Source organism: Gallus gallus, chromosome Z (assembly GCF_016699485.2).
Source record: "Gallus gallus isolate bGalGal1 chromosome Z, bGalGal1.mat.broiler.GRCg7b, whole genome shotgun sequence".
Taxonomy (NCBI): domain Eukaryota; kingdom Metazoa; phylum Chordata; class Aves; order Galliformes; family Phasianidae; genus Gallus; species Gallus gallus.
The window spans coordinates 46,896,607-46,910,444 of record NC_052572.1 but is presented as its reverse complement, the minus strand read 5'-3'; the positions used below and the strand labels follow the sequence as shown (position 1 = coordinate 46,910,444).

The 13,838-nt window shown below is 41.9% G+C and overlaps 1 protein-coding gene across 3 annotated transcripts in view; it reads right to left on the bottom strand.

The window, feature by feature from the left end:
• Nucleotides 1-13,838, bottom strand: part of EPB41L4A (erythrocyte membrane protein band 4.1 like 4A) — a 127,286-nt gene that overhangs the window by 74,828 nt on the left and 38,620 nt on the right. For all 3 annotated transcript variants that reach the window (XM_413976.8, XM_040655713.2, XM_040655714.2), the window contains exon 2: nt 3,883-3,987. In XM_413976.8, the coding sequence (XP_413976.4) occupies nt 3,883-3,987 (105 nt within the window). The remainder of the gene's footprint in view (nt 1-3,882; nt 3,988-13,838) is intronic.

Here is a 13,838-nt window from a genome sequence, read left to right as displayed (position 1 = left end):
AAGTACCCTTTACCTCATCAAACGCTGCTCAGCTTTTCCTGAGATATGCATAAAAACTGCCATTTCCATTCTTTTCTAAGTGCCTCAGGAAAATACTGGCCTCCTGCCAAAGCAGCAATTAGCCCAACTACCTGCCCTGAGGCGCACTGGGAATGCCACAAACGCAGTAGCAGAAGAGGTTAGGAAACACTACCGACAACCTACAGCATTAGCTCAAGACATCTGTTCGTTCTGACACAGTTTTATATGATTTAATATAAATTACTGAATACAACGTATTTATTAATCGTTACAAGATACTTCTTTCTTACTCAGAGCACAAGTAGACACAGCTTAAGCATTTCTTGGATATAGTATTCTGTCAATTCCAAACATTCATGAATTTATTTTGCAAATTATATACCATTCTCTTAACTTGAAAAGTTTAGGGTAGCCTAGAATGCCAATAAAGAGAAATGAGTGTAACACTACCCTAGCAACAGTGTCATCCAACTTTAGCTTTATCCACTGCTCATGACCCTTCTAGAGTCATCCAGTTCCATCAATCAGTTTTTTTGCCATCACGTATTTCCTCACTTGCTAATTACTGTGTTAAGTGTTCAGGGATAGGTCAATTTTGTGTCCTGCATTCTTACACTACACAGCACAGTGAAACCTTGTTCCCTCGCTAGAGCCCCTGGTACTACTAAAATAATTATGATACCACCCACCTAAGAAGTAGCTCACCAACACAGCACTTAAAAGACCACCTGGAAGTGCAGAAGCATGCAAAAATAATGGGGAAAATGACCAAATAAGTTATTTCAAACCCTTAATAAAATGCATAAATACATGTTTTGTAACTGGGTCATATTCTTTAAAATTCATAGCTTTATTCACTCTAATTCATCCATCATTCAGTTAAATATTTAGTATCACAAAAAAAAAAAAAAACTCAGAGGGTAAATAATAAAATATTCCCACAATGAGCAATGTCTTAATAGGTGGCCAAAACTCAAACACATTTTTCAGCCTGATACTAACTCAGAGGTGTAGTTTTAGAACTAATTAACAAGCTAATCTTTTAGCTTCCTGATGGGGAGCTGGCCAAAAAATCAGGGCAAAGCTACTGTTAGGTTGACACGGTTAGAGCATGATCATAGAATCACAGAATCATAGAAACACAGATTGGAAAGGGCCTACAAGATCATCTAGTCCAACTGTTCTCCCATTACCCTTGCTACCACAAGCTAGTAAACCATGTCTCATAGCTCCTCATCCAGACACCTTCTGAACACTGCCAGGGACAGCGACTCCACCGCCTCCCTGGGCAGACCATTCCAGTGCCTGACCACCCTCTGAGAGAAGAAGTTTCTCCTAATGTCTAACCTAAACCTCCTCGGGTACAACTTCTGGCCATTTCCTCGGGTCCTGTTTGTTGCCTGGGAGAAGAGGCCAAACCCCTCCTCATCACAACCTCCCTTCAGGAAGTTGTAAAGTGAAATGAGGTCTCCTCTGAGCCTCCTCTTCTCCAGACTAAACTATCCCAGCTCCCTCAGCCAGTCCTCATAAGACTTGTGGTCCAGACCCCTCCCCAGCTTTGTTGCCCTCCTCTGGACACGTTCCAGGGCCTCAATGTCTTTCTTGCAGTGAGGGGCCCAAAACTGAACACAGTACTCGAGGTGCAGCCTTACCAGAGCTGAGTACAGGGGGATGATTACCTCCCTGCTCCTGCTGGCCACACTATTTCTCATACAGACTAGGACGCCATTGGCCCTCTTGGCCACCTGGGCACACTGTCGGCTCATGTTAGCTGAGCATCAGCCAACACCCCCAGGTCCCTTTCCTCTTCACAGTCATCCAGCCACTCATCCCCAAGCCTATAGTACTGCATGGGGTTATTGTGACCCAAGTGCACTTGGCCTTGTTGAACCTCATCCCATTCCACTCAACCCAGTGATCCAGCTTATCTAGATCCCTCTGCAGGGCCTCCCTACTCTCAGGCAGATCGACACCACCTCCCAACTTGGTGCCACCTGCAATCTTACTGAGGGTACACTCAATCCCTTCATCTAGGTCATCAATAAAGATATAAATAAGATGGTCCCCAGTACCAACCCCTGGGGGACACCACTTGAAACAGGTCACCAGCTGGACTTAACTCCATTAAGCACTACCCACTGGGCATGGCCCTCTAGCCAGATCCTTATCCAAAGAAGGGTATATCTGTCCAGGCCACGGGCAGCCAGTTTCCCCAGGAGAATACTGTGAGAGACCATGTCAAAGACTTTACTGAAGTCTAGGTGGACTACATCGACAGCCCTTCCCTCATCTACTAGTCTGGTCACCCAGTCATAGAAGGAGATGTGGTTCGTCAAGCATGACCTGCCTTTCATGAACCCATGCTGGCTGGGCCTGAATCCCTGGACACCACACACGTGCCGTGTGATCTCACCCAAGATGATTTGCTCCATAAACGATTTAGCAGAAAATGGCAAAAAAAAAAAAGGCTGTATTCCGATTTGAGGAGCATGAGTTAAGGGGTTATGCCTTACAGCTCATGCACACTATCATAATACAAAATGCACTGATATCACACAATCAAACTAGCTGTTCTATTAGCTAGATGCATCCTAAAATGTGCATTTGTGCATTAAATCTTTCACAGAAGAGATGTAATCTTCTCTGATCTTCATAATACTCTGAATAACATTAAATACACAGAATGCATGCTTCTGGAAATGATCCCAGTAATAGCCATTTCTATTTCATTTGTCTCTGCAGGAAAAAAAAAAAAAAAAAAAGCACTTCAGAGAGCAAAAAACCTTTTTTTAAAAGAAGCTATCTGCTCTATAACAATACCTTAATTTCTTCAGGAAATCAAAAACACTTTTAGGTTCACAGCTCAGTCTGACTTTTTCCCCACTGAATGAAATGTAGCTAGAAGCTTATCAAGGAACTGAATTTACAAACATCTAAGCTGTGGCACAGAAATAAAGATTTATCAAGAACAGCTGCCATGTATCTGAACAGTATTCAGTATTCTTTTCCTAATACTGTACTGGCTTTGGTATCTACATCTCTATTTCAGCTAAAATGAATAATATGGCAAATTAAATTTAGTCATTTCAACAACTCTGCCGAAATGCTTTGTAGGCCATTCTGGGAGGTGATACCAGGTGGCATTGCCCCATGCCACAGCCTGCTTTGACCAAAACATCCCAGATTAGTTTTGATTTTCTTGCCTGCTAAGAACCATAATCTGCTGAAAACAGCTCTCCATGTCTGGTGGGTCCTTCTCAAGAGGAACTCCTTCCTCAGAGCATGGGCTTGAGGACACAGCCAATCCAAGGAGAGTCCTGAGGTCATGATCAGTTTCTTAACTTCTGGAGCTCCACTGGCAAACACAAAGGACATGTTTGGATATAATACATCCATGGCAAAGGGCCACACTCCAAAACAGCTGCTCAGCAATAAGCCCAAGTGAATTAATCTACGACATACTTGGAGATCCTCTCTCCTAGGCACAAAAGCCACAGACAAAGCAAGAGCAAGCTGACGATGATCCATCTCACAGAGAACTCACAACCAGGGAAGCATCCTCCACTAAGCACTGGCTTCAGAGCAAAGCATTAAAACAAACAAAATCCTACTTTCATATCACAATTTATACTATTTATGCTTTCTTCCTTTTGTTTCCAATGTTATGCAGAATTTAGTGTATGATTCTATTCCTACTAATAGCCATTCTAGTGCAAGCAAATAAAAAGAAACTACTACTAGAAAACTAAAACAGGAAACAAGTGAATGTCAGTGAAAATACAATCGAATAGTCTATAGGCACACATCACAAACAGTAAATTTTACAAATGGAAAATTCCATTTGGCTTGTCTTTTACTCACCGTTTGATGATTTCGGTCACAGTAGCGCAGTCCAAAGTAATCTATCTCCACTAGGTTTAAGTGACGAAATACGTAGCCCAGGACAACCGACCCTTTCGTTGACTTCTGTGGGAAAGAATTTACAGAGCCTTTTCACAAAGATGCTCTGCTGTTGTCAGCTACGTGCAGTGGCATTCATGCATTGTCAGCTTTGTCTAAGAACAGGAGGAAGTTCCCCGTGCCTTTTATCAAAATTTCAGATATGCAGAACTACTTTGTTCTGGTACATGTTTAAGCCAGCATTCTGTAAGCATTCAGGTAGCTGGCAGGGGAACAGATAGAAAATATATAATGAACAACAACAACAAACCACTTAGGAGTACATGCATCATATGATGTTCTTTTTTTCTTGCAAATTTCCATTCTCTGATCAAAATTCTAATCCTCATGACATATGTCATTTCTAAAATCATATACTTCCTTCAAATATGGGCCTGTCATGCATAATTTGACAGTGAAGATCAGGAAGCTAAATTATCCTTAAGAGTTACAGCCATGCATAATTAGCTACTCTGTTACTGCTGCTTATAAAGCAGATTACACCACATGTGTTTTCATTTATGTTGTTTTTGATAGAAGTAGGATCAATCCTATACCTTGAATTGAAACAACACCACTGTTTTCTTGAATATTAATTAACTTGAAGATCTATACCAGCATTAGCAAACAGTTTTGGGGACAACACTAAATACAGCGTTCTACTGTTGATAACGTAATATAGTGAGTTCACTTCCACCTGAAAGCCTCTTATTTGTTGCTTCGCCTGGCAGCCAACACAACTAATATGTAACGAAGATGAAAATAATGACACAGACTGACCACTTCTCAGAATCAGTTCAATCCTTTCACTAGCACAGTCCTAAATTCTACATGAAAGTATGGAAATAACTCATAATTAGTCTTTGGCTAACTGCTTGACAAATACAGCTGAAAAACACAATGCCAATAACCAATTCACAGTAGATTTCATAAACCAATTTGCATCCTCTTTAATCCTCTAGATTGTAATAAAAACACAAGAGAGACAAAGCAGGAAGTGGAGACTGTGAAATACTGTTTTGTATTGTTTTACTTTTTAGCCTATGAACAAATAATTTAGAAAATAAAATGGCAAATATTAACTATAAGGACAAGAAAATGCCCACACTGACAATCTTTGCTAGTGAACTTTCAAGCACAAAATAACAAGGAAGACACATTCGTTCCTTTTCAGCAGGTGCACTTGGTGAGTATCTGTGCCTAGTCACATAGGCAAGGTCAATACAAATTTTCAGATGATCAATCACAATCTAAGACAGCAATGGCAATGCATACTTCTGTTGCAATGTATCCTTCCAAGCAACTAGAATCAGATACAACTTCAGCATGCGGTGTGAGACTTAATTATCCACAAAACAGAAAATAATTTAGGAAAAGGCATAACAAAGATAAATATATACTCTCTAAACACTTTCAGAATGTTCAAGAAAGCACAGCAATGCAATAGTTTTATTAACAGATTCCTTAACAACAAACTGAACTTGGTTCTAAGAACAACATAAAGCAAGCATGAACCTTCATCAAGAATCAAACCACTTCAACAATTCGTTTTATTAGCAGACCTAAAAGACAGTAATCCAGTGGCAAAAATTTTCTAGTCAGGCATGTTACAATAACAAGGCACACTCCTGGAAGCAATCAAAGACACTAAAATAACACAGAACTTGGGGGATTGGAATAGATGATCTTTCAAGGTCCCTTCCAACCCCTGATATTTTGTGATTCTGTGGTTATAGTAGTCAAAGTTGTTCAATTCGACACAATTACACAATTCAGGATTCAGCTAGCCTTCTTGGCTGGCAGTTTTTCAGTCAGCTTAGGTACACCATGAATTCTGTTAGTCTTCGGACAGTTCTACTCCTGTGCTGGCTAAGCACTAGCTGTTGTCCCTGAAAATCACACAAGTTTCACACCTGATTTAGCTGAAATTAAGGACTCCCTTCTTTCTGTTCAGAGATGAATGTATAAAAACCTTTTTTTCATACATTTTACTTCAATTTCTTGGCTGAGAGAGAATGCAAATGCGTGTTAATTTGTTCCCTGCACACAGCTCAGTTATCATTCCCAGGGCTGTAGTACCTGCAGAAACAGGCAATACAGCTGAGGCAAAACACTGAGCAGAATTGTCCCAATTGTAGCAGCAGGCAATTCCCCACATCTGTGGCAAGAAGATGTTGGCTGTTCTCAGCCAACCATGCCAGGTGCCACTACCTTCACAGCCCTTCCAAGCAATGCCTTTCATATCCTGTCACGTGCTGTGCAGGCAGCTCTGAGCCAGAAGACTGCAGAGGGAAGGGCCATTCCCTGCCCCTCATCCTATCCTCACCTGCCTTCATCTCATGTTTTCCCAGTACTGAGGATTTCATTCACAGCATAAGGCACTACAAAAACTACATAATCCAACTTGTATTAAGCTCAGACTTGCAACAGGCTTGCATTCTGAGGGGGTAAACCCAAGCATGTTTGAAAATTTCATCAGCAATGCTTGCAAGAGAGAACAAAGAATTGTTCAAATGAGTCATAACATCTTGCTCTACATGTTAGCACTGTGGCTTCATTAAACCAGAAAGGCAGGTTTCTACTGGCTAAAGAAAATGACAGGCACAACACAAAGGAGAGATCTGATTTAGTAGTATTATTTCCATCAAAAAGAAACAGCTCCTTTAAAAATGGTATAGTGCAATACTTAAACATATTCACATTACATGCCTGTAGTCAGCAGGAATTACTCTTTTCCACACTGCTCCTTGTTTTAAATACCCCATGAGTTTTCTCTGCTTTACCTTTGTTGGATTTTTTGTTGGATTTTTTTGTTTGTTTGTTTTGTTTTTTAATATCTTCCTCTGCATTGTAGCAACGCAAGTGAAGTCAGATCCATACTCACATTAGATGAATTTAAAGAGAAAGTAAGATGTACATCAGTGTTTGTCCCAGAGGGACTCTACTCCCTCTCCCATGAGGAAAGCAATGTAGGCACTGAAGCCTTTATTTACTAAAAACAAAATAAAGCACAACATTGTAACATCATCTTTCTTAGTTCAAGCTCCCACTGTAAACCTTTCTCCAGAAAGCAATTCAACCCATGGAGTCTAACTCTTACCCTCATAAATGCTGGGGAAGATGCAGATGAGCTCAAGTCCTTACAAGAAAGCTTAAAATTTCAGTTTTACACAGCTGCCTTCTGATGTGTCTGCCTTTCCCCCACCACCATTAAGTCTGTTGGAAAGCCACAGCTGAGCCAAATGAATTACTCTGCTTACATACTGGCACAAGATAAGAATAGAGAAGAAGATCAGAAGGTTTCTCATGTGGAACAAGGAAGTTTATGAGTGCACCGAAAAGCAGGGAGGTAGCTATGAAGCATGATGCTCAATTGCACTGGGGGATTCAAAAACACCCATGAACAATCCCCACACTTCCCCACTGGTATGGCCACACAGGTCATGCTGCCAATGAGACTCTTGTGCAAGAAGTGCACGTGAGCTGCACCATGTACTAGGGAGCAGTTGCTGCCCATGCAGTACACCCTGTGCTTGCAAGCACTGGAGACAAATAAAGCACAGGGAGACACTGGGGCACACAGAACATGTTGTAGTACTTGGCTCTAATTGAAGATTTCTAAGGAGAAACTAAAACATTGTATAGTCTATGATCACACAACTTAGCAGGTGTAAGCTCCCTGCCGCTTCTGGTAAGCATGTCAAAGAAATGAGTGTCTCCAAGTACTGTTTGGAGAGTACTGTTCTTGCTCATTCAGACATATCTTTCCTTGTACCTCCAGATAAGAAAATACCAAATAACACCAGTTTGCCATCACCTTCCATCTATAAAAGTAGCAAGGCACAGGGCTCTAGAATCCAAGTTCTTGGTGGTCACCAGCATTGAGTAAGGACCCCATCTTCTCAGGGTAGTCAACCTGCCACGCCTCAGTTTGTACAATGCATGTTGGAGCAGAGAAGGTATTTAAATTAACAATCTTTAATATTTACAAATATTCAATCAGATGAAACCGCTTGACCTCAATTTGCAGTATGCATGTTCAAACAGAAAAAAATTAAATTAGTGTTATTTAATACGTGCATTCTCTCCCAAAAATATCACATAAGTAAACACTGCAGAAGCTGAAGATCTAACACACACAAGTGCAATAGCACCATCTGTCCTAAGTACAACTCATACAAATGTACCACCTGAATTATAAAAATCCATTTCCACCTCCCCACGTCTTTTACTGACAGCAGACAAATCGACTTGTATTCGGCTTTTTATTTCCTGAGAACATCTCATAAGTTTATAGATGCATGGACAGATTTCCCCATCTGTGCTCCTAGGAACTTCATACAGTGCCTGCGCCAGTTCTGAAATCTTATCTGTGGCACTGATTTTTAACGTGACAACAATTTGTTGTTTTTACTAACAGTGATCTAATTGATTCTACTTATGACACGCCATTCTAGAAAAATGTCCCAAGCTACATCTTACTTGCCTTTTCTGTAACAGTTTTACATATCCCGAATTTATAGATACCTTACAAAATCTAATTTAGTGGCAATTCCTTAATAGAGGTGAAAATTCCAAGTGGTAGAATCTCAAACTGGTTAAACCTCTCCCCTTTAACTATTGCCTACAGCGCACTTAGATGCCTATTTACAGATAAGTAAGTATAAACTGACTTAATTCACTATGAAAAAATACCCACAAAAAGTTGAAATAAATATTTACCAAAATATTTGGTACTTCAGCTCAGCTGACCTCTTTTCAGGAGATAGGTAAGAATTTCGGCAAGCAATAAAACTTAGAGCAGCACAAGACTGTAACAGTACCCCAAGTACCACCAAAATTACTCAAAATTGTGTTGTGCCATCTCAGTTTAGTTCATACCATAGTAGCATTTGTAATCCAGGGTAGTCAGCTTCAAATCATGCAGACAAGACACTGAGCCACACCACCAGATAAACATCAGCAACAATATTTCTACAGTTATGCAATTTGTACACACACATGCACTGTAAGGAGAAGTGCTCCAAGCAGAAATCAGAGCTCAGTGAAGTCAGCAAAGGGGTGTTAGAGCAAGCAAGAGTAATGGAAAGACACATAACTTTTGGAAATGTAATTCAATACTTGATAATGCTTTACAATTGATCTCTTATCAAGCGTGAATGATATGTTGTAAAACTGAAGCAACTGCTTTCGTATGAAAAGTTTCAGGCCACATCATTTTTGTTTAAAAAACTGTTCACTAATCTATCTGCTAATAATAAAACTATCCACTTCATCAATACCTACGTTTACCATTTGATAGATGAGTTACATTACCTACAATAATGTGCTTCTACTTCACATGTATTTTAAAGGTTTCCCCTGCACTGACAGATCCTACCCACAAAAGCAGGGCTCTGTGGCAATTTGCACACTGGGAATGATGCAGAGGACTGGAAAGAGATGCTCCTCCTCCAAATAAAGATTTGAACTTCCAAGTAATTTATTCCTATCTCTAATTCTTGAATATGGTGTGGGGGGAAAATGTATAAAGAAAAACTTGAGAATTTGACAAGTGGTGTCCCTCAGTTATTGGTGCTCGGACCAATATTCTTCAATATCTTCATCAATGACATGGACAGTGGGGTCGAGTGCTTGGGTCACCAAGCTAGCTGATGACACCAAGCTGTGGGGTGCAGTTGACACACCATGGGAACAGGATGCCATCCACAGGGACATAGACAGGCTTGAGCAGTGGGTCCATGTGAATCTCATGAGGTTCAACAAGTTCCAAGTGCAAGGTCTTACACCTAGGTTGCGGCAACCCCCATCATCAAAACAAACAAGGGGGTGACAGTACTGAGAGCAGCCCAGTCAGCAATGTGCCCTCACAGCCTAGAAAGCCAACCAAATCCTGGGCTGTATCAAAAGAAGCACAGCCAGAAGGGCAGGGGAGGTTAACCTACACCTCTGCTCTGCGCTAGTGAGACCTCACCTGGAGTACTACATCCAGATATGGCACCCTCAGTGTAGGAGAGACAAAGACCTGTTGGAGCACATCCAGAGCAGGGCCACAAAAATGATCCAAGGGACAAATACCTCTTCTACAAGGACAGGCTGAGAGAGCTTAGGCTCTTCAGCCTGGAGAAGGTTCTGAGGTGACCTAGCAGTCTTTCAGCATCTGAGGGGGATCTACAGGAAAGAAGGAGACAGACTCTTTAGCAGGTCTGTGGCAACAGAACAAGGGGAAATGGTTTCAGTCTCGGAGAGGGTAGACTGAGGTTAAATATAAGGAAGAAGTCTTCTACAGTGAGAGTGGTGAGGTACCGGAACAGGTTGCCCAGTGATGTGGTTGATGACCTACCCCTGAATACTTTCAAGATGAGGTTGGATAAGGCCATGGGCAACCTGATCTAGCTGTGGTGTCCCTGTTCATTGCAGAGAAATTGGACTAGTTGGCCCTCAGAGGTTCCTTCCAACTTTAAGGATTCTATAATTATATAATTTATTTGGTAACTGCCGTCATTGAGTTCCTGATCTTGTGATCTCAGCTTAGAAAAGATTATTCAAAGGGAGTAAATTATGCAGGGAAACGCACAAAAATCAGTGTGGAATAACAAAAGTGCAAGCCAGAGAGCAGAAGTAATTATTCCAAGGGACAGAGAAAGAGGTAATATACACTTACAAGTCACTGCACAAAAACACAATCAAGAGATTAACACTGACAGTAGGGCTGATGAAGGCGAGGATACCAAGTTTGGACTGTGCTTAGGGTAAGAAAGAGTGAGAGGGTGCTTTGGTCAGTCTTGTGGTGCTTTGTACAAACAAGCTCCCACAGGTATGCTACGCTCTGACAGTACAGCTATTCATTCTAAATCAAAGAATTGCCAAAACAGATTAACAAGATGTATGCTGATCTTTTCTCCCTCCCATTCTTCTGGTTTCTAAGAAAAAGACAATAGGACATCAACAACAAAGCATTTCAAACAGTTTGAGCCAGCTTGTGCTTATAACTGCAGACTGCTCTGTTTAGAAGCGAAAGTGGTAAAACTTTGAAAGAATGAGCATCTCCTCTCTAGTTTTTCACACTATTTTCCCTGAAAGCTTTTCAGTATTTATATCTATCAGCATTCCCCTTTGACAGTCTTACACTTCAAGCAGTTAGTCAAAGTAAGTGACATGGTTAAATTGTTCATTCTGATACTTTAAAACTGCAATGTATGACAAGCTTAATGTTGTCTATACAACACCTGATTTAACAGAAGTGTTTACACTGACATCCATGTGGAGTGAGCAATGTTAGAAGTGAGGCTTTGGTACCTTGAAGTGTTCTCCTTGGACCCCAAGGCAAAAATCACAAAAACTTCCCGATGTGGAATAGAACCATACATACCAGGAACAGCAATTTTAACTATAAGATCTATATTAAATACCTACATTCTATTTTCTGTGTATTCTGATAGAGCCAGCCTGAGTTAAGGTAAAACATAAAAAGTAAAAGAAACAATCCAAACAAGGAAAAAAGAAAAAGGACCAAATTGAAAATGGAAGTGCTTCAAAATACAGTCATTGCAATGCAAGACAAAATAAGTAACGAAGATATTAAAAATTAAAAAAAAAAAAGTTTATGGGAAAGGTTTCAATGAATGGGAAAATGTGTTGTAGATATCACATCAAGACAGTTAACAAGAAACCATGTTTGAAATTTGAAATAAATCTGCCAAAAAATGAATCCAAGATCTTTTCTATGTCAGAAAAAAAACCCTGCCAAGGCTGCCCCAATGTCAGCTTTGCCTGGAGGGAAGGCAAGCTGTGTGCTGGAACCCTGATGGGAAGAACAGCCAGTCTCAGGGCTTCCTGCATCACACTATGGAAAGAAGGATAGTGCTTTCCTGCTCCCAGTTCTGGAGCAGAAGCATCCTTCTGCAGTCCTCTGCATCATTCCCAGCATGCAAACAGCCACAGGGCCCTGCTGTTCCATTCAGGATCTATCACTGCAGGGGAATCCTTTAATATAAATCCCAGACAGCCTGTGAGAAGTGTCTGCATCGTGAATTCACAGAATCACAAAATTGTAGGGGTTGGAAGTGACCTCTAGAGACTGACTCCAACCCCTTGCTACAGCAGGTTCTCTACAGTAGGAAACACAGGAAAGCATTCAGACAGGTCTTAAATACCAAGAAGGCCAACGGTATCCTGGCTTGTATCAGAAATAGTGTTGTCAGCAGGAACAGGGAAGTAATTGTTACCCTGTACTCAGCACTGGTGAGGCTGCACCTCGAGTACAGTGTTCAGTTTTGGGCCCCTCACTGTAAGAAAGACAGAGGCCCTGGAGCGTGTCCAGAGGAGGGCAACAAAACTGGTGAGGGGTCTGGAGCACAGGCTTTATGAGGAGCGGCTGAAGGAGCTGGGATTGTTCAGTCTGGAGAAGAGGAGGCTCAGGGGAGACCTTATTGCTCTCTATAACTACCTGAAGGGAGGTTGTAGTGAGCTGGGGGTCGGCCTCTTCTCTTGTGTAACTAGTGATAGGACTAGAGGGAATGGCTTCAAGCTGTGCCAGGGAAGGTACAGGCTGGATGTTAGCAAATACTACTTCTCTGAAAGGGTGGTCAGGCACTGGAATGGGCTGCCCAGAGAGGTGGTGGAGTCACCGGCCCTGGAGGTGTTCAAAGAATGTTTGGATGTTGTGTTGAGGGACGTGGTTTAGCAAGAACCATTGGTGAAGGGCAAATGTTTGGACTGGATGATCCTGTGGGTCTTTTCCAACCTTAGCGATTCTATGATTCTATGATCTCCAGAGGAGGAGACTCACAGCCTCTCTAGGCAGCCTGTGCTAGTGCTCCGTCACTTGGACAATAAAGAAGACCTTCCATACATTAGTATGGAACTTCCTGTCTTCCGGTTTCTGCCCATTTCCCCTTGTTATACTGGAGTATACCACCAGAGAGTCCACCCCCAGTGACTTGGCACTGTCCTGCACTTTAGATATTTATAGACAATTATGGGATCCCCTCTCAGCCTTATCTTCTCCAGACTGAAGAATCTCAGGTCTCAGCCTTTCCTTGTATGGGAGATGCTGCAGGCCCTTTATCATCTTTGTTGCTCTCTGCTGAACTCTTTCTAGGAGATTCCTGTCTTATCTAAACCAAGAAGCCCAGATCTGGACACAGCACTCCAGATGTGGCCCCACCAGGACAGAGGAGAGGGGGGAGGATCACCTGTCAGCATGCTGGCCGCATTGTTTTTAATGCACCCCAGGATATCACTGGCCTTCTTGGCCACAATGGCACACTGCTGGCTCATGGCCAACTTGCTATCCACCATAACACCAAAGGTCTTTCTTTGCAGAGCTCTTTTCCAGCTGGTCAGCCTCTAGCCTCTACTGATACATACAATTATTCCCTCCATTACACTTGCTCTTGTTGAACCTCATTAGGTTTCTCTCTTCCCAACTCTCTAGTTCATCCAGGTCACACTGAATGGCAGCACAGCCCTCTGGTGTGTCAGCCACTCCTCCCAGCTTTGCATCAACAGCAAACTTGCCAAAAGTGGACTTTATGCCTTCATTCAGGTCACTGACGAAAATGTTTAAGACCAGGCCTAGTGCTGACTCCCTGGGGAACACTGCTAGTTACAGTCCTCCAACTGGACTCTCTGCAACTGATCACAACCCTCTGAGCACTGCCAGTCAGCCAGTTCTCAATCCAACTCACTGTCCACTCATCCATCCTATACTTCCTAAGCTTCATTATACGAATGTTGTGTGAGACAGTGTCCAAATGCCTTGCTGAAGTCAAAGTATACAACATTCACTGCTCCCTCTCCATTTACCCACCATGCCACAACATCACAGAAGACCACTGTGTTTGTCAAGCATGATTTCCTTCTCTTGTTGAAAA